We start from the raw sequence: 21378 nt of genomic DNA, 5'->3' as shown, positions 1-21378 counted from the left end.
CCCATGTATTGTATCTGCGTGCGCGGTCCAGAGTATGAGAAAGAGAAGGATACAGCAAGCGTGTGCGTGAACGAATGCTTGCGTGTTGTGTGTGTATGTATGTGTGTGTTTGTATGCGTGCTCTAATAGGCAGAGAGAAATATGAGTTGAGTATGAGGCTGCCCCTGATGCACCGGTAAGTGAAGCTTGCTTTGCTGGAAGATGCCTCGCTGCTGCTTTTCCCCTCACCTCCACTGCAAAGAGATCCTGCTACAGCCCGCTATATTTTGTCGGGTTAAGTTCGGAGCATTATGACTGTACATTCCAGCCTCGACTGCTTTTCATTTAAGGACTCTTTCTACCAAGATCAGGAGAAATATGGAACTTGATTGGCGTCTTCGCGTTTAATGCGTCCCTGGAGATAGACAGACGCGGGTCCGGACGGAGAGCGAGGCAGCGCAGGTGGATGTATTGTGTTTGAGGAAAAGGGCCATAGTGAGGATAAAAGACACGAAGGAAAAAGGAGGAAAATGCAGTTTGATACATTGCGTCAATTTTGTAGCTCCGTTCTATCCCATTTTAATGAGGCTTTTACGCCGCCTCAGAACATTCTGCAGACGGAGCTATTCGAGCAGGCGTTGAGCAACATCGGGTGAGTGATTCCTTTGTAAGAATGTGTGATTTATGATGGGCTTCCCCCGTTGGTATGTCAAAGGAGCATTCGAAGAGAGGAGGTTTCGCTTATTGATCCATCCGCAGCAGGCTATGCGAAGACGTCGCCTTCCTTCCGGGGAGTTGCAGTTGATATTCCTCCTCGCAGAGAGAGAGAGAAAGAGAGAGAGAGGGAGAGAGAGGGGTGTTGTTGGATGGAACGGTCGTGAAACAATACGGCTAAAATGTGATAATTCTGAGATGTGTGTTTCTGTCTCGATGTACCGCTGCTGCCGCATGTGTGTGCTGCTGTCATAGGCTGCTGTGCCTGCTTGCGCGGATAACATTACGGTATGTCGTAATATTGCTCCAGCCTCGAATCATTTGAGTCATTTGTGACCCTCTTTCATACGCTATGCTATGGTAATTACCTCCATTCCTAACCCACACCAATACTAGATTTTTCCCCATGGCCATGTCAGCAGTTTTGTATTATCCTACAGTAACTGTGATTCTTGCTAAACACTGAAGATAATTAACGTAATGTACATATCATACATACTATTTTTGCTAAATAATCTTGGAAATTCACCACAAATACTGCCCAACCACTACACACTTATGCAGTATGGAGAAATGACTGTAAATGTAATCAAATGTGTGTGTGATGTACAGCAGAGAATGGGATGTAGTCCAGGGAAAGAGAAAACGCAGCAGGCATTTTGTGGCCCAGAAACAAGCCTATAGATACAACATGCATCTTTCCCTCATGTTCTTTTTTTCTTACCTCTCCCTCAGAAATAATTCACAGTGTGGCCTCGCTAGCGCTCTGCCCCCTCGCATTACCTATACCCAACAGCACGGCGCACTCACTCAGCCACGGTGGTGTGGTTTACACAGACAGCCGTCTATATCTGTTCCTACAGTAGCCTATTATCATCATCATCATCATAATCGTCATCATCATCATCACATTTGACAGATTTACATTTGATACTATTTAAAGGGATACTTCGGGATTTTGGCAACGAGGCCCTTTATCTACTTCCCCAGAGTCAGATGAACACGTGGACACCATTATGATAAAGGGCCTCATTGCCAAAATCCCGAAGTGTCCCTTTAAGCCTATAAGAAGGATATGAGGATACGATAGTAGCCTAACTAACCCATATCCATCCAGACACCTCAGTGGAGAGACAGGAAAGACTGGAGGACAGACATTGACCTGTCAGCATACTGTACTGTATATTAAAGGACCAACTAAATCATGACCACTTGATACAAGATCAAGAGACTGTCACTGTTCCTCAAGGCCCATATTCATAAAGAGTCTCAGAGAAGGAGTGCTGGTCCCCCCTGTCCATATAATCTCATTCCATATGATCTAAAAGGCAAAACTCATTCTAGATCAGCACCCAGAGGATCTCAGAGATTGAACGAGGGCCATTGTCAACCTTATGATTCACGGTGTAGAATTTGTCCAGTGATTTCTAGTAACCCATTGGGCACAGATGTCAGTTCAACGTCAAAGTTTTGATTGACATTTTGTGAGTTTTCAACTAATGTGAATTCAACGGGAAATGAACAAAGCATTTCGCCATGTCATTGGATTTAGGCAAATCCAATCAGTTTTCCACGTTGATTCAACGTCATTACATTGCATTTTGAGAGACTACTGTAGTGGGACTGACTGCAGGCTACTGATGTCAACCACTGACCAACCACAGCAGACTCTTTCTCTGTCTTTCTCTCTCTCTCTCTCTCTCTCTCTCTCTCTCTCTCTCTCTCTCTCTCTCTCTCTCTCTCTCTCTCTCTCTCTCTCTCTCTCTCTCTCTTTCTCTCTCTCTCTCTCTCTCTCTCTCTCTCTCTCTCTCTCTCTCTCTCTCTCTCTCTCTCTCTCTCTCTCTCTCTCTCTCTCTGTGTCTCTCTGTCTGTCTCTCTCTCTCTCTCTCTCTCTCTCTCTCTCTCTCTCTCTCTCTCTCTCTCTCTCTCTCTCTCTCTCTCTCTCTCTCTCTCTCTCTCTCTCTCTGTCTCTCTCTCTCTGTCTCTCTCTCTCTCTCTCTCTCTCTCTCTCTCTCTGTCTCTCTCTCTCTGTCTCTCTCTCTGTCTCTCTCTAATGGGTTCTGCTTTGAGATCCATCTCTATGTATTATTCATGTGTATGTCAGTAGAGGTTCTAATGGTGTCCACAATCTGTTCTTAGAAGTCCTGAATGAATGCTTCTGCGCCATGGCGTGGTGTGGGGTCGCTCCTCTCCTCCTCTCTGCTGTGGGCTGTATCAACCCATTGGGTTGACAGGTTCCAGGAAACACTTGCCTCTGACCAAAAGCAACACATGCAGCTGATGTCAAGCCTGATCACTGCATAATAGAGGTTTTTCAGCATTATTGGAATATAATAAGTTCATTCAATACACCCCCCCCCCCAAACTACTATGTTTTCAACCTCACCATGTACCAGTTTGTTTATTATCAGTTTATTATCATGTGTTTCGTCACATGAAGCCATGGACCGTGTCAGAACTACACAGTCCAGTCAGCATGGCCTGCTCTTCACTGTGCTCTCCGTCACTCAGTTAGTCATCGACCTCAATCATCATTTTACTTTCTCCCTCCTTTCCGCCAGTATTGAGGGTGCCATGGTAATTATGTTTGATCAATAGTAGTTCCTAGTGCTTTTTGACGTCAGTTGGTTTCGGTTTGATACATGTTTTTTTTTAAATCATGTTTTTCGCTAGTTTAAAAAAAAACATTAAATCTGCTATGCATTATGTGGGTTGAATGCTGTAATAACAAAGAATAAAACAATTTATAAAAGTCCCATGATGTTAGTCACTGCCCATTACTGCTTTATTAACCATCATTTATTAAAATTACTTTACTTGAATAAAATATTTCTGTTGTTGTGTATATTACATTTGTTTTATTTGATGACTTTATTATTTAATTCCAAGTCATCATCTCATCTCTATAGAGCTGCTGCCCATGCTGTCTGACAAAATCACTGTTTTAGTGGTTCTTCAAAGTACATAAGACATACTTTAATGACTGCTGAATAGCAACTATCAATCACTTAAATCATATATTTTCAGGTAGAGATACCTCACGAAGCAGCTGTTCTATCCCTCTCGATCGCGCATTCTTCTTTCTTTTAGGTAGCAGGCGTAAAAGAAACGTACTTGACATGTAGGTGCAATTATGGTCATTGTAGTTAATTACCAGGGTTTCTGCACTAAACTGTGTAGAATATTGGCCTGTTGGAAACTACAACTCCCTACTACATCGCACAGTTCAGGGTTGATCTGATTTATCTCAGAAACTGCAAAATGTGCTCATTGAGCTTATGGAAAAAAACAAATGAAATGGAATTTAAATAATTGAACCAATGTTGGTCAATTAGTTGTTTAAAACCCCCAAATCACCGAAATGTCGGTTAATCGCTCAGTACTAATCAATAGAGGGGATGAGGTGTCCCCTATCTGTTAATCCTGGTGTTAGCCTGGTCTGGTCTGGAACCAGGGAAGCCCTCCTTCCCCCTCCCTCTCTCGCTCTCTCGCTCACACTCTGAATCTCTCTCACTCTGTCTGTCTCTCTCACTCTCCCTCACTCTCTCTCTCTTGTTCTTCTGCTTCTTCTAGCAAGAGGTTAGTGAAGTGGTGAGTGGGAAGATGGAGGGGAATACACAGTGTGTGGATCAGGGGATTGGGGTTGAGTCTAGAGAGGTTGACATGAGGAGGAGGATGAAAAAGCAGAATATAAAATAAGAAGAGATGAGGAGGCAGGAGATAAGAGAGGAGCGGAGGAGGAGGAGGCTGAGATACACAGGCATCAGTCATCATAGTGACAAAGATAGAAAAGAGATAGACAGACAGGCTGCAGCTTTGGGACTCTGCCATCTGACTGTGAACAAGTCTCATTTGTACCCTATTCCCTACATAGTGCACTACGTATAAGGGCTCTATCCAAAAATAGTGAACTAATACAGTATAGGAAATAGGGAATAAGGGTATAAGAGACCAGAGTGGGAATCCATATGCTCTGCTCTTACAGATAGATCTCTTGGGTATGTCCCTGCCACTGAAAAACATCCCCACAGCATGATGCCGCCACCACCATGCTTCACTGTAGGGATGATGCCAGGTTTCCTCCAGGTTTCCTCCAAACGTGACGCTTGGCATTCAGGCCAAAGAGTTAAATCTTAGTTTTATCATACCAGATAATCTTGTTTTTAATGTTCTGAGTGTCCTTTAGATGCCTTTTGGCAAACTCCAAGCGGGCTCTTTTACTGAGGAGTGGCTTCCGTCTGGCCACTCTACCATAAATGCCTGATTGATGGAGTGCTGCAAAGATGGTTGTCCTTCTAGAAGGTTCTCCCATCTTCACAGAGGAACTCTGGAGCTCTGTCAGAGTGACCATCGGGTTCTTGGTCACCTCCCTGACCAAGGCCCCCGATTGCTCAGTTTGGCCGGGCGGCCATCTCTAGGAAGGGTCTTGGTGGTTCCAAACTTGTTCCATTCAAGAATGATGGAGGACACTGTGTTCTTGGGGACATTCAATGCTGCAGACATTTTTTGGTACCCTTCCCTAGATCTGTGCCTCGACACAATCCTGTGTCGGAGCTCTACAGACAATTCTTTCGACCTCATGGCTTGGATTTTGCTCTGACATGTACTGTCAACTGTGGGACCTTATATAGACAGATGTGTGAGCCTTTCCAAATCATGTCCAATCAAATTAATTTACCACAGGTGGACTCCAATCAAGTTGTAGAAACATCTCAAGGATGATCAATGGAAACAGGATGAACCTGAGCTCAATTTTGAGGCTTATAGTAAATGGTCTGAATACTTATGTAAATAAGGTATTTCTATTTTTATTTTTTAATAACTTAACAAACATTCTAAAAACCTGTTTTCACTTTGTCATTATGGGGTATTATGTGTAGATTGATGAGGAAATGTTTTTATTTAATACATTTTAGAATGAGGCTGTAACGTAACAAAATGTGGAAAACGGGAAGGGATATAGATAGAGAGCCACCCATCCATAGGCACAAGAACAAGGGTTATAAAGCAACGAGGTTCAATTGCTGTTTGTAGTTGGTCACAGGATAGCAGTGCTCGCCTAGTAGAGTACACATGATGTCAAGAATGCACACCACACAAACAAAAATACCTATAGTGCTGCTACACCTAGGAACGGCCATTATCCTCGAGGAAAGCGAAGCACACAGAGGGGTCGTGGCGCGAACAGGGAGCACAACAAGAAATAGACAACAGAGGACAGTCTCCGAATGTGACAGGGACATCTGGGTTCTTTCATGCTCACACAGCGACACTGATTCTCTCAAAAGGACCGAGTGTGTGTTTGTGTGTGTAAGCATCAGCTTTATTATGTCATTAATGGCCAGGAATAGTAACATTTCAGTAAAGCCCAGCAAGGGGGCTTTTCAGGCCTTCTTTAGTGGATGTGTATTGTACGGACATCCTCCACTGCCTGAGGTCCCAAACTCTGTCTCATCCGGCTGATGGGACTGTCATGAAAAGAGGGTGGCTGAGTGGCATTCAAAGTGGTGTGTGCATTTGTGTGTGTGTGTATGAGAGGGGCATCTCTAAGTTGTGTGTGTGTATGTATGAGAGGGGCATCTCTAAGTTGTGTGTGTGTGTATGAGAGGAACATCTCTAAGTTGTGTGTGTGTGAATGAGAGGGGCATCTCTAAGTTGTGTGTGTGTGTATGAGAGGGGCATCTCTAAGTTGTGTGTGTGTGTATGAGAGGGGCATCTCTAAGTTGTGTGTGTGTTCATGAATTCGAAACCTGTCCCAAAGGGGCATTTCTTATTTGAAAAGCTTCTCTTTCAGCTGTGAACCAGATGTCTGATTTCATCCTGTTCTTTTTCTTCAATATAGAGAGAAATTGCAAACACTGCATGTATGGATGTGGTGTACTTATATGTGTTGACGTGAAGTTGATTGTCAATGTCATAAGGCATTTATGATAAATGTAGTTAATATAGGGTGGCTGGTACCCTAGCAGTTAGAACATTGGGCCATTAACTGAGAGGTCACTAGTTTGAATCCCCGAGCCGACAAGGTGAAAAATCTGCCGATGTGCCCTTGAGCAAGGCACTTAACCCCTTGTCTCAGGGGGAGTGGGATATGCAAAAAAACATCACACATGCGTATAATACACACTTGTAAATGTGTGAAACAGAACAAAATATATAAGCACCTACCAAATTATAATTATAATTTTGTTCTAACTATATATTTTTTCACATGTGATTATCGCACACTCACGCCTGCAAACACACACGCATACACACACTCATGACACATCTGAGACACATTCGTCCCTGCCAAGTGGAAAGTTATTCTAACGATCGTCTGTTGAAGAAGGTGTGGACCAAAGCGCAGCGTGTTAAGTGTTCATGCTTTTTTAATTAAAACTGAACACGGAGACAAAATAACAAAAATAGAACAACACGAAACAGTTCTGTCTGGTGCAGACACAAAACAGAAAACAACTACCCACAAAAACCACGTGGGAAAAAGCTACCTAAATATGGTTCTCAATCAGAGACAACGATAGACAGCTGCCTCTGATTGAGAACCACACCCGGCCAAACAACAAAGAAATACAAAACATAGAAAATGAACATAGAATGCCCAACCAAATCACACCCTGAACAAACCAAAATAGAGACATAAAAAGCTCTCTACGGTCAGGGCGTGACAGTTATCACCACATCAAGCCTCGTTAGCTCACATGAAATAGAATCAACACTTACTGTGTTTGTGTGTATGTGGCTGTGTGTGTGTGTGTTACCCTAAACACTGCTCCCTTTTTAAAATCACTGAATAAATTCACAATGAACCAAATGGCGCAACATCATATTTTTTGTTATCTGATGAATACCCACAATTCTCTGGCTTTGACCCAATTTCATTTCCATTTCATGCTCAGATTTATTCAATTTCCCAGAAATACATGAGAACCAACGTGATAAAGAAACAATCAACAAATCTTCATCTAAACATCTCCATCCAGTGAGCTACATCTGCTTCCATCCAGTGAGCTACATCTGCTTCCATCCAGTGAGCTACATCTGCTTCCATCCAGTGAGCTACATCTGCTTCCATCCAGTGAGCTACATCTGCTTCCATCCAGTGAGCTACATCTGCTTCCATCCAGTGAGCTACATCTGCTTCCATCCAGTGAGCTACATCTGCTTCCATCCAGTGAGCTACATCTGCTTCCATCCAGTGAGCTACATCTGCTTCCATCCAGTGAGCTACATCTGCTTCCATCCAGTGAGCTACATCTGCTTCCATCCAGTGAGCTACATCTGCTTCCATCCAGTGAGCTATATCTGCTTCCATCCAGTGAGCTACATCTGCTTCCATCCAGTGAGCTACATCTGCTTCCATCCAGTGAGCTACATCTGCTTCCATCCAGTGAGCTACATCTGCTTCCATCCAATGAGCTACATCTGCTTTTAGTTTTAAAGCACCGTATTGCTGGAATAAAATTCTAAATACATTTCACCTTAATGTTCTGGTGACATTTGGGCACATTAGAGTACTGAATGGGGACTTTTTTGTGGAGGAATGTAACTGTTTTTCTGCGTGATCTGTGATGTTTTACACGTGCTTCCCATGACTGTGTTTTTGTATTTTAGTGTATATTTTGTGTATAATTATGTTGTATTGTGCAGGGCACATTAAAAAAGAGACCTAGGTCTGAATATATCTTCCCTGGTAAAATAAAACTCCTAGCCCCACTCCAATCCTCTTCTACGATATTGATTTGGAGGCTCAATGAGACTAATTATTGCCATATTTTGCAATCATTGCACTATGATGCACTGTGGTAGGCTCTCTGTCTCTGTCTCAGTCTCCCCCGCACGTGTACATTTAAGACTCCGTTCTCCATTTGTGTTGCAAATGAACTGGTCTGTGAGAGGATTCAACGAGCCTGGGTGTCAGGAGGAGAGGGAAGAGGGTGAGAGGGGCTGCTGAGAAGTAATCAAAAGATCCTCTTCCTGGCAGGCTTATGCTGAGTAAACATGGAGGGAGCAACACCACCTCTCCTGTCCTCCCCTCCCCTCTGTTATTTCTGGAGACTGCTGCCTGCCCAGCATTAATGAAGCTGCATATAATATGAATTTAATTCAGTGTGTTTACTAGTTCATTAGGTTTTAGGATAGCAGTTGATCTCCGGTGGTGGTGGTGAGAGAGGAAGGAAGGAAGCAGACTTTGAAGATGATGTTGATTTTTTTACAATGCAGCCCCCCCCCCTGCTTTATGGCGAAGTTCTCTGCACAGTTTGTCAGTAAAAAAAAAAGAATCTTCTTGTCACCTACTGTACACTCAACTTACTTCCACTAGACCACTCCAACTAGATTTCAAGTGCATTTTGGAATTTGAAGATAACTGTTGTCAAAGATTAAACGATTTTCAAACTCAAGCCTCTCTCTTCCAGGGCTTTTAAGATCACTGCCAGCCAGCATGTATCAGAGGCCCTGTCCCAAACAATTACCATTAACTTGTCATGTACAGGTCATTGCCGTGTACTCTGTTGTGTGGGGCACTGGAAGGGCTTTGCAAAGGCAGGGAGGATTCACTGATTCAGGCAGTGGACTGCTGGCCTGTTCCCAGATCAGTTTATGCTGTTTTGCCAACTACTATAGTCATTGTCATAGGATTTGGCAAGACAGCATAAAAGCGTGCTGGGAACAGGCTTATGGACTGCTGGACACAGGAGTCAATGTGGACTGGAGGTCCCTCACCTTTATTAGATTATAGCAGTTGGATCTCATGAGGAACCCAAGTCATTGCTGCAGTAGATGTAGGCCCACAGACAAGGACTTGCAAAAGACATGTCTCTTCCAAACCACAGCCTCTGCCATATCAGTGTATTTGTTTGCTTTCTGGCACCGGGCGAAATATGTACTCAGCTGAGGTTGTTCGATGTTTCCACAAGTGATATCCATCTGTAGCATGTGGGAGCTCCCATCTCTCAGACAGACAGAGAGTGAGTGTGAGGGTCGGGATGGGCCTTATGCATGCATGTCCTGCCCTGGGCCATACAGCAGGGGCCATCTTGGTGGCCTTCCAGGAGAAACTTCCACGGCAGCCCAACCGCCCACCACTGGAGCTGTGACAGGGCTGGAACTACACACAGAATAACATGTAAAACTCACATATAATATACCACACTTACATTCAGAAGTGATTTATAGGATATCTGTGGATGAAACTCCCCACCTCCCCTCCCCTGTATGGCCGGCCCCACCCCATCCACACCCCCTCCTCCTACACCCTGGATGCATCCCAAATGGCACCCTATTCCCTATTTAGTGCACTACTTTTGACCAGGGCCCATAGTTTGCGTTCTTCAGGCTGTTGCAGCTTGCATAGTGAGAGAGTTAAGATGAAATCAGTAAATTGTATTGTAAGTACTGTATGTTTGGAGCTGATAATGCGTTCAGATAGATGCATTGTGTTGGCTTGGCCACTGTAGGTTTGACCTGGATGCATGGCCTTAGTTTCCCTTGCCCGCTATATGTAATTGGAGAGTGCTTTGTGTCCCCCAAATGGCACCCTATTCCCTTTATAGTGCACTACTTTTGACAAGGGCCCATAGGTCAAAAGCTCTGGTCAAAAGTAGTGCACTATATAGGGAGGTACAGTGCCATTTGGGACACACACTTAACCTTCCTTTCATTGGCCTCCAGCACTATACAACTACCTCTGTATTTGTGACATGCAATATACAGTCAGACCATGGTAATGCCTACAGTGTGACAGGAAGAAACAGCTTTTGGAGAGGTACTTGACCATGCCTTGTTGATGAAACTCTGGTCTGAATTGGCAAGTGGAGGACCGGACAATACACTGTCCTCCAATACACCTTTGGAAAAGCATGGAACACACACACACCCCAGTCACTCTTACTAGAATACATTTTTTATAATTGATGGCTGTTAAAAATAGATCCTGTAGTGGTTATCTTAAACTGTGACCGAGGCAGAGGGCAGAGGCAATATCCAATGCTTACCGGTGTGGAACAAGGCTACATTTAAATTGAAAACACTGAAATGAAATGGGGCTCCTTCATGTTTTCCTCATATGTTTTTGCTTTGTTGCATAATTGCTGTGTATTTTTCCTCAATATGAGTTGCTAGTTACTACTCACACAGTCTCCTTCAGAATATGGGCACCTACATGAGCATGGTTTGCTTACTAAAGGTCTATGCCATACTGAAGAGCTTATGTTCTAGAAGGTTCTAGAAGGCTCATATATCAGATCTCATAAGGTTCTAGAGAGCCCATCAGATCAGATCACATAAGATTCTAGAGAGCTCATCAGATCAGATCACATACGGTTCAAGGTTCTAGAGGGCTCATCAGATCACAAGTTTCTAGAAGGTTCCTGTCCCACAGCCAGAGAGATAGAGTTTGTAACATACTGTAATGTATCTCATGGTAATGAGGTAAGTGTGAGGCAGCTTGGCAGTAACTAGCCCTATACTTTATCCTATACTATACTTTATCCAAACCAAACCAATCAGGACCAATCAGGACAAACATTTCCTTATTTTAGTTAATGATTTTCCAAATCTGGAAAAATCCATTGAAGCGTGACTGTGTTTTAATCTCTACTGACTACACAGCACTAGTTAGTCACCAATCACCTTGTAGGGCTGCTTCTCATACTACCTGATTCTCCTGCTTCTCATACTACCTGATTCTCCTGGTTCTCATACTACCTGATTCTCCTGCTTCTCATATTACCTGATTCTCCTGCTTCTAATACTACCTGATTCTCCTGCTTCTAATACTACCTGATTCTCCTGCTTCTAATACTACCTGATTCTCCTGCTTCTAATACTACCTGATTCTCCTGCTTCTAATACTACCTGATTCTCCTGCTTCTAATACTACCTGATTCTCCTGCTTCTAATACTACCTGATTCTCCTGCTTCTAATACTACCTGATTCTCCTGCTTCTAATACTACCTGATTCTCCTGCTTCTAATACTACCTGATTCTCCTGCTTCTCATACTACCTGATTCTCCTGGTTCTCATACTACCTGATTCTCCTGCTTCTCATATTACCTGATTATCCTGCTTCTAATACTACCTGATTCTCCTGCTTCTAATACTACCTGATTCTCCTGCTTCTAATACTACCTGATTCTCCTGCTTCTAATACTACCTGATTCTCCTGCTTCTAATACTACCTGCTTCTCCTGCTTCTAATACTAGTTGATTCTCCTGCTTCTCATACTACCTGATTCTCCTGCTTCTAATACTAGTTGATTCTCCTGGTTCTCATACTAGCTCTTTCTCCTGGTACTCATACCAATTTATTTTCCTGGTTTACATACTAGCTGGTTCTCCTGGTTCTCATACTAGGTGGTTCGCCTGGTTCTCCTGGTTCTAGTACTAGTTGATTCTCCTTGTTCTCTTACCAATTGGTTTGGCCAGTTCTCATACTAGCTGGTTCTCCTGGTTCTAATACGAGTTGATTTTCCTGGTTTTCATTGTAGTTGGTTCTCCTGGACTGCCTGTTCTCCACTGGAATATGGACTAGATTCAGTGGTGACATTTTATTCATTTATTTTCAGTAGTAGTATTCTGAGTGTGCTCTCCAAAGGGCACTAGAGGACCTGGTAAATAAAGAAACAGATTATTTATTTATGGAACCTTCAAGCTGTACGTTAACTGTGCGTTTCCAGACAGGGTGTGTATGCTGTGTAGTGTGTGTGTGTGTGTGGCTGTTGCCTGGGTTCTTTGTTGGAAGTGAGGGACCTTGGTACTTGCTGAGCTGCCATTGGGGAGTGTATAAGAAGATGAGTCACATGACCTTGTGGAAGCTTCCCATTGCCTTGATGGACTGGTTTGCTGTGGAAGTAGAACGGATTGGCTAATAACTCAGGATTCGTAACCTGGTTACTGTACTGTACTGTATGTAGTGCCTCTATTGAAATGCATGTATAGGGTAGGTGTTGTACGTGTGCAGTGCAGCCCCTGTGAAAAGAAGCCCAGACACCTATACCCCAGCCCTAGCCCTATACTCAAGCCCCAACCCCAGCTCCAGCCTTATACCCCAGCCCTAGCCCTATACTCAAGCCCCAACCCCAGCTCCAGCCTTATACCCCAGCCCTAGCCCTAGCCCTATACTCAAACCCCAACCCCAGCTCCAGCCTTATACCCCAGTCCCAGCCCTATACTCAAACCCCAACCCCAGCTCCAGCCTTATACCCCAGTCCCAGCCCTATACTCAAGCCCCAACCCCAGCTCCAGCCTTATACCCCAGCCCTAGCCCTATACTCAAGCCCCAAACCCAGCTCCAGCCTTATACCCCAGCCCTAGCCCTATACTCAAGCCCCAACCCCAGCTCCAGCCTTATACCCCAGCCCTAGCCCTATACTCAAGCCCCAACCCCAGCTCCAGCCTTATACCCCAGCCCTAGCCCTATACTCAAGCCCCAACCCCAGCTCCAGCCTTATACCCCAGCCCTAGCCCTATACTCAAGCCCCAACCCCAGCTCCAGCCTTATACCCCAGCCCTAGCCCTATACTCAAGCCCCAACCCCAGCTCCAGCCTTATACCCCAGCCCTAGCCCTATTCTCAAGCCCCAACCCCAGCTCCAGCCTTATACCCAAGCCCTAGCCCTATACTCAAGCCCCAACCCCAGCTCCAGCCTTATACCCCAGCCCTAGCCCTAGCCCTATACTCAAACCCCAACCCCAGCTCCAGCCTTATACCCCAGTCCCAGCCCTATACTCAAACCCCAACCCCAGCTCCAGCCTTATACCCCAGTCCCAGCCCTATACTCAAGCCCCAACCCCAGCTCCAGCCTTATACCCCAGCCCTAGCCCTATACTCAAGCCCCAAACCCAGCTCCAGCCTTATACCCCAGCCCTAGCCCTATACTCAAGCCCCAACCCCAGCTCCAGCCTTATACCCCAGCCCTAGCCCTATACTCAAGCCCCAACCCCAGCTCCAGCCTTATACCCCAGTCCCAGCCCTATACTCAAGCCCCAACCCCAGCTCCAGCCTTATACCCCAGTCCCAGCCCTATACTCAAGCCCCAACCCCAGCTCCAGCCTTATACCCCAGCCCTAGCCCTATACTCAAGCCCCAACCCCAGCTCCAGCCTTATACCCCAGCCCTAGCCCTATACTCAAGCCCCAACCCCAGCTCCAGCCTTATACCCCAGCCCTAGCCCTATACTCAAGCCCCAACCCCAGCTCCAGCCTTATACCCCAGCCCTAGCCCTATACTCAAGCCCCAACCCCAGCTCCAGCCTTATACCCCAGCCCTAGCCCTATACTCAAGCCCCAACCCCAGCTCCAGCCTTATACCCCAGCCCTAGCCCTATACTCAAGCCCCAACCCCAGCTCCAGCCTTATACCCCAGCCCTAGCCCTATACTCAAGCCCCAACCCCAGCTCCAGCCTTATACCCCAGCCCTAGCCCTATACTCAAGCCCCAACCCCAGCTCCAGCCTTATACCCCAGCCCTAGCCCTATACTCAAGCCCCAACCCCAGCTCCAGCCTTATACCCCAGCCCTAGCCCTAGCCCTATACTCAAACCCCAACCCCAGCTCCAGCCTTATACCCCAGTCCCAGCCCTATACTCAAACCCCAACCCCAGCTCCAGCCTTATACCCCAGTCCCAGCCCTATACTCAAGCCCCAACCCCAGCTCCAGCCTTATACCCCAGCCCTAGCCCTATACTCAAGCCCCAAACCCAGCTCCAGCCTTATACCCCAGCCCTAGCCCTATACTCAAGCCCCAACCCCAGCTCCAGCCTTATACCCCAGCCCTAGCCCTATACTCAAGCCCCAACCCCAGCTCCAGCCTTATACCCCAGTCCCAGCCCTATACTCAAGCCCCAACCCCAGCTCCAGCCTTATACCCCAGTCCCAGCCCTATACTCAAGCCCCAACCCCAGCTCCAGCCTTATACCCCAGCCCTAGCCCTATACTCAAGCCCCAACCCCAGCTCCAGCCTTATACCCCAGCCCTAGCCCTATACTCAAGCCCCAACCCCAGCTCCAGCCTTATACCCCAGCCCTAGCCCTATACTCAAGCCCCAACCCCAGCTCCAGCCTTATACCCCAGCCCTAGCCCTATACTCAAGCCCCAACCCCAGCTCCAGCCTTATACCCCAGCCCTAGCCCTATACTCAAGCCCCAACCCCAGCTCCAGCCTTATACCCCAGCCCTAGCCCTATACTCAAGCCCCAACCCCAGCTCCAGCCTTATACCCCAGCCCTAGCCCTAGCCCTATACTCAAACCCCAACCCCAGCTCCAGCCTTATACCCCAGTCCCAGCCCTATACTCAAACCCCAACCCCAGCTCCAGCCTTATACCCCAGTCCCAGCCCTATACTCAAGCCCCAACCCCAGCTCCAGCCTTATACCCCATCCCTAGCCCTATACTCAAGCCCCAAACCCAGCTCCAGCCTTATACCCCAGCCCTAGCCCTATACTCAAGCCCCAACCCCAGCTCCAGCCTTATACCCCAGCCCTAGCCCTATACTCAAGCCCCAACCCCAGCTCCAGCCTTATACCCCAGTCCCAGCCCTATACTCAAGCCCCAACCCCAGCTCCAGCCTTATACCCCAGCCCTAGCCCTATACTCAAGCCCCAACCCCAGCTCCAGCCTTATACCCCAGCCCTAGCCCTATACTCAAGCCCCAACCCCAGCTCCAGCCTTATACCCCAGCCCTAGCCCTATACTCAAGCCCCAACCCCAGCTCCAGCCTTATACCCCAGCCCTAGCCCTATACTCAAGCCTCAACCCCAGCTCCAGCCTTATACCCCAGCCCTAGCCCTATACTCAAGCCCCAACCCCAGCTCCAGCCTTATACCCCAGCCCTAGCCCTATACTCAAGCCCCAACCCCAGCTCCAGCCTTATACCCCAGCCCTAGCCCTATACTCAAGCCCCAACCCCAGCTCCAGCCTTATACCCCAGCCCTAGCCCTATACTCAAGCCCCAACCCCAGCTCCAGCCTTATACCCCAGTCCCAGCCCTATACCCCACCCCTATACCCCGACCCAATACTCCAGCCTCAGCCCCAGCGCTACTTTCTAGCTTCAGCCCCATCCCTACATCCTAGCTTCAGCCCTACCTCCAGCCTCAGCTCCAGCTTCCCTTCCATGCCCCATCCCTACATCATGCCCCAGCCTCTCTCCCTACCACAGCCACAACCTCATCCTTCAGCCCCATCCCCACCCTCTCTGCCATACCCCACCTCCATCCTCAGGCCCATCCCTACATCAAGCCCGTCTCTCTCCCCAGCTACACCCAGCCTCTCTCTTTCCAGCCCCATCCCTGAGATGTTATTTTGGGCAGCAGGGATTATTAAACCATCCTCTGACTCACCACTGCTTTTTCATTACCTCCTTACTTTCTATGGAGCTAGACAGCTGCCCCGTGTTCCCTTTGATTTCAAATGCAGCTTGCTCACTGGAATGAAAAATGCATACTTAGCAGAACCAGAAAGAATTGTGTGTGTGTGTGTGTGTGTGTGTGTGTGTGTGTGTGTGTGTGTGTGTGTGTGTGTGTGTGTGTGTGTGTGTGTGTGTGTGTGTGTGTGTGTGTGTGTGTGTGTGTGTGTGGTGTGTGTGACGGAAGGAGAGAGAGAATCCGACATTGATTCAGAGAGAATCAAAGAGTGCGAGAGAGAGAAGATGGTGGGGAGGCAGTGGGTCTGCCTGCATGAAAAATACATTTTCTACCATTGGAAGAAAACAATACTGGAGTTACAATGAAAATGTGGTGTTATGAATAGCTTGACAAGTCACAATATGCTCTGTACAGGGCCTGGTGTATGGAGATCAACAATGGTTGACAAGTATTCAACATGCAGTAGACTAGGAAGTTAGAACTTGGAAAATAGAACTCAAATGATGTAAGTCATTATAAAAGAGAAGAGCTGACCTCAGCGCTGAACAAACATAGGCTTGCTATGTGTACTGCACTGTACTGTACTGTACTGTGCTGCATTGTACTGTACTGCAGTGTACATACTGCACTGTACTGCATTGTACTGTACTGCAGTGTACATACTGCACTGTACTGCACTGTACTGCATTGTACTGTACTGTACTGCAGTGTACATACTGCACTGTACTGCATTGTACTGTACTGTACTGCAGTGTACATACTGCACTGTACTGCATTGTACTGTACTGTACTGCAGTGTACATACTGCACTGTACTGCACTGTACTGCATTGCACTGTACTGCATTGCACTGTACTGCATTGTACATACTGCACTGTACTGCACTGTACTGAATTGTACTGTACTGCATTGTACTGTACTGTACTGAATTGCACTGCACTGTACTGCACTGCACAGTACTTATTTATCTTCAATGCCTGTAGAGAGTAAACCTAAATGTGTTTACAGTACAGTATATTCAACTGCCATAGCAGCGTTGGGTGTTGGCCTGTTTTGGTTTGAAGGATTAGTTGATTCACATGTGCTGAAGTCTGGTCACAGATGAGCAGCAAACGCATGTATTTATTCGACTTGACAAAAATATTTATTGGGTGTGCCTCTGGTGTTACTTTCAGTCGGCCATGAGACTGCTGTGCTTTGCTGTGTGCTCTGCTGTGTGTGTGACTGTGTGTGTGACTGTGTGTGTGACTGTGTGTGTGACTGTGTGCTGCTCCTAGAATACTCCAGTGAACAGACAGACAGTTTGGCAGACAGAAGTGTTTTGTGTCTAGATGCTGTTTTTGAAATTTGAACGATGTACAGACAGTTAGTTAGATACTTACAATAACATTTTCTCTTCAGGGAGAAGCAGTAGCATAGACTAGCATAGAGTACCACCTTAATGCTTTTCTCTGTTGGGCTCGGCCTACGTAGCTTGGCAGTGGCGCTAGCTGCTTCACAGGAGACATAGTTGGCAGCGTGACGTCTGTTTAGCTTTCAAGTCAGGAGTATGATATAAACATGGCATAAACACACATGCCTGCAGCAGCCCTGCTACCATGGTCAATTAGAGGTGTGTGTGTGTGTGTGTGTGTGTGTGTGTGTGTGTGTGTGTGTGTGTGTGTGTGTGTGTGTGTGTGTGTGTGTGTGTGTGTGTGTGTGTGTGTGTGTGTGTGTGTGTGTGTGTGTGTGTGTGTGTGTGTGTGTGTGTTTTTTTGTATGGTGTGTGGACGTTGCCAGCTGTCCCACCACTGTGTGTGTGAGAGGACTGTATAGGTTTACAATGTTATTGAATGTCACAGTAGAACAATCCATGCCATCCTGTTGAGAGACAGTCTCAGGTCTCCCTCTGGTTTGCAAATGTTAACACTGCATGTGTGTGTCCCAAATTGCACCCTATTCCCTATATAGTGCACTGCTTTCCCTAGGTAGTGCATTGTGGTGTCATTTGGGACACAGCCCAGATGTTGTTGAGGGAGAGACAGACAGTGCAGGCCAGGGGTTTACTGGGGGCTGGGTGTGGGAGATGGGCTGGTTGGCACAACACTCCTTTTTAAAGACCAGCTCATTCAGTAAGAGTACTGCTGTTTCCTCCCTCTGTGTGTCCTCACTCACCCAGCTTAACAGGCCCACAGAGGAGTTACTGGAAATCAGAGTCCCATTTCAGAGTCCCATTGCAGAGTCCCATTGCAGAGTCCCATTGCAGAATCCCATACTACTGCAGCCATCCACCACACTCCCTCACTCCACTACCACAGAAGGGCACAGCTAAAACAGGTCATTGGAAGAGGCTACGTCATTATGGTGGCGCAGCTTCAGAAAAACGATTTGATCCATTTGGTGATGCGCACTAATAATGGTAGATAGATAGAGATTATCTCTCTCTCTGTCTCTCTGTCTCTCATATTTGATGCCCTGAAATCCCTTTGGGGAGGGAGAAAACATGCATAGGAGGCGCCCCAAATGCCACCCTGTTCCCTATGTAGAGCACAACTTTTGGGCCCTGGTCAAAAGTAGTGCACTACATAGGGGATAAGGGTGCCATTTGGGACACAGACATAATTTGTTCAGTTTCAGGAGGATCATTGTGGTCAGAGCGCAACTCTGTTGAATGGGATTATAGGTCAGTCTGATCTACAGGGTATGCTGCCTGCCTGCCTGGGTTTCATTGGGTGATAACCGACTGGCAGCCAGTAATCAGCTGAGGAGAGGAGCTAACATCCAGTACTGTAATCCTCTCCTGGAGAGGACGCCATTGCTCGACCTCCAGGCACACACACATACGCGCGCACACACACACCAGGGTATTAAACCAGAACTCTCCGGCCTCCACCCCTCCACAGTTCCCATCCCAGCAGTCTTTGCAGCAGCAGGTCGTGCTGTAAGTGGTGCCCATCGCCCCTGTCCGGCAGTGTGGCCAGGACGGTAGCAGTGGGAAGAGAGAGAGGACACAGCTGGCAGACTGGACAGGGAGGATGAAAGGGAGCTGTCTCTCTAATCTAAAGCCACTAATTCTGGATGGATGTCATTTTGGATCATTTGCATGACGGCGTTTTGAGGGGCCACAAGTCTCCGTTTTTGTTGCTGCGAAATTTTACATCTTGGAGTCTTGGATTGTACTGTAGTTAGGCCACTGGGGATTGGCTGGGTGTTTGTTAGCCGTGTAGTAACACCACTAAGGTTTGTCTGGGTGAGTGTTAGACTTGTAGTAACACCAGTAAGGATTGGCTGGCTGGGTGTCAGCCTTGGGGGCCTCCAGACAGGCGGCAGGCGGGCGGCTGACTCAGTCTTGGAACTAGTCTGTGATGATGCATGGGCTCTAAATGGACTCTGAGTAGTTTCTCCTTTCTATCTCTTCCAAGAGTGGTCGTCTGTCTCTGATTCCTCTTTGTTGAGACATCTTTTCACTTGTCTCATTTCAATAAAGACTGTTCCCTCCCTCTGACCATATATGGTCGTCATTAGGCGGACCAAATTTGCTGTAAGATGGAGAGCTGTAGCTACGCAGCGCTAGTCATTTGTTTTCATTTGACTTCTCTCCATTATCCGTGAAGTAGAGGTGGCACAATCCCCACGGGGGGCAGGCTCGCGTTTTAGCCGTGATTGCTTTTCACTCTCTTATTTAACATGTTTCAGCACTACCCCAGCCTGATCCTGCTGCTGGTGCATCACACAGGCGGAGCCGGAGTGCAGGTGGTGCGTCAGAGTCGGAACCGGAGTGCAAAGACCACGCATAGCCCCTCTCCATCTTGCTCAGTCTCACTATAGTAGGGAAATAACACAAGGACGTTCCTGAGAAGGACAGAGGGTTGAAAACAAACAGCAAAGCGGCTCAGGTCTGAAACGGAGTTGTTTTGGATGTTTTGGAGCTGAAAAGTAAAAGGGAGAGACCAAGGCCATGTGTTTGCGTGGAGCAGCGAGGAAGCGCTTTGAGATGAACTGCATCCCTGGATCTGACAGTAGAATACAGTAAGGTTTTTATCATCTATTGTTGCATATCAGTCCTCAATGCTACCAGCCTCAACTAGGACTGTTGGACACCTTTTCTTATTATCTTGCCGACCCAAACTTTACTGTGGATATTTTATTTTCACATAGTCCTTTCTAACACTATGATGGATGTGTAACCATTGTGGCTGGTAGTTACTAGGGACCTCACGATACGATATTATCATGATACTTAGGTGCCGATACAATATGTATTGCTATTCTCACTATTCTATATGCATTGCGATTCGATACGGTGATTTTATTGCGATTTGAAGTTCCAAATATATTGCAATAAGTTTTGATCTGTCATGGAAATAAAAGTGCTGAAAACAAGTTGGTTTACTATTTAAAAAGAAGATGGAGAACAAGCTAATACAGCCAATTAGCGCTAGCTAACACTACCTAGCTTTTTGTACAAATCGATACTTTTAATTTTGTCCAAAATAATACTGCCAAATGTTTTTTCCCCATCAATAGTAACCAGGCCAGCCCAGTACAGCTCCTCTTGGCTGGCCTTAGCAGAGAGAAAAGGCTATTGGTGAGATGCTCTCTAGGACAGTTGATTATTATTATCCCTGCACTAATAGCAGTATGAACATAGACGTCTGTCTGCTCTGACATAAAGTAGGGGGTTTAAGGAAGGGAATTCTGTGTGTGTGTCTCTGTGTGTGTGTGTCTCTGTGTGTGCGTGTCGGTGTTGGTGCGTGTCAGTGTATGTATGTATGCATGTATGCATGTATGTATGTATGTATGTATGTATGTATGTATGTATGTATGTATGTATGTATGTATGTATGTATGTATGTATGTATGTATGTATGTATGTATGTATGTATGTATGTGATTGCGAGTGTGAAACCAGCAGTAACCATGAAGGGTACATCAGTCACTGAATGCTTTTTCATTGACTTTCCCTTATTGATCTTTCCTGTTGTTTGCATTCCTTTGGTTTTTAATGGAATATCAGCAGAGCCCTGGGAAACAGTGAAAACGGTATGCCTTCTCTAATTCTAATCCAAGAACACCTTATGAATCTTTGGAGAAACTGAATTATAGCGCCCTTGTTATGATATGTTCGTGTTGCAAAGATCAATGCTTTATTGCTATTGTCCACTTCAGGATAGTTTGTGGCATTGTGTATATGTGAAAAGACATTACAAAAACAAACACAGGACAGAGATAGTAACATACAATATGTTGTTCATGTAAACAGAGCAGCATGTACAGCACTCCCATCTTTGACGTTGTACTCCAATTTTTGATGTTGTACTCTCAGCTTTGACCTTGTACTCC

At 46.4% G+C, this 21378-nt stretch overlaps 1 protein-coding gene across 13 annotated transcripts in view; it reads left to right on the top strand.

Moving 5' to 3' along the window:
- LOC139573661 (regulating synaptic membrane exocytosis protein 2-like) overlaps positions 1-21378 on the top strand; it is a 213728-nt gene that overhangs the window by 65786 nt on the left and 126564 nt on the right. For 2 of the 13 annotated variants that reach the window (XM_071397370.1, XM_071397369.1), the window contains exon 1: positions 40-631. The exons of 7 other annotated variants lie outside the window; for them this stretch is intronic. In XM_071397370.1, coding sequence (XP_071253471.1) covers positions 510-631 — 122 coding nt within the window. In that variant the 5' untranslated portion in view covers positions 40-509. Of the gene's footprint in view, positions 1-38; positions 632-21378 lie in introns of those variants that run through there. 4 more of the 13 variants (XM_071397368.1, XM_071397376.1, XM_071397378.1 and 1 more) reach the window with 4 other exon arrangements.

Source organism: Salvelinus alpinus, chromosome 4 (assembly GCF_045679555.1).
Source record: "Salvelinus alpinus chromosome 4, SLU_Salpinus.1, whole genome shotgun sequence".
Taxonomy (NCBI): domain Eukaryota; kingdom Metazoa; phylum Chordata; class Actinopteri; order Salmoniformes; family Salmonidae; genus Salvelinus; species Salvelinus alpinus.
The sequence above is the reverse complement of the archived record's forward strand: the minus strand, read 5'-3'. Positions and strand labels throughout refer to the sequence as shown.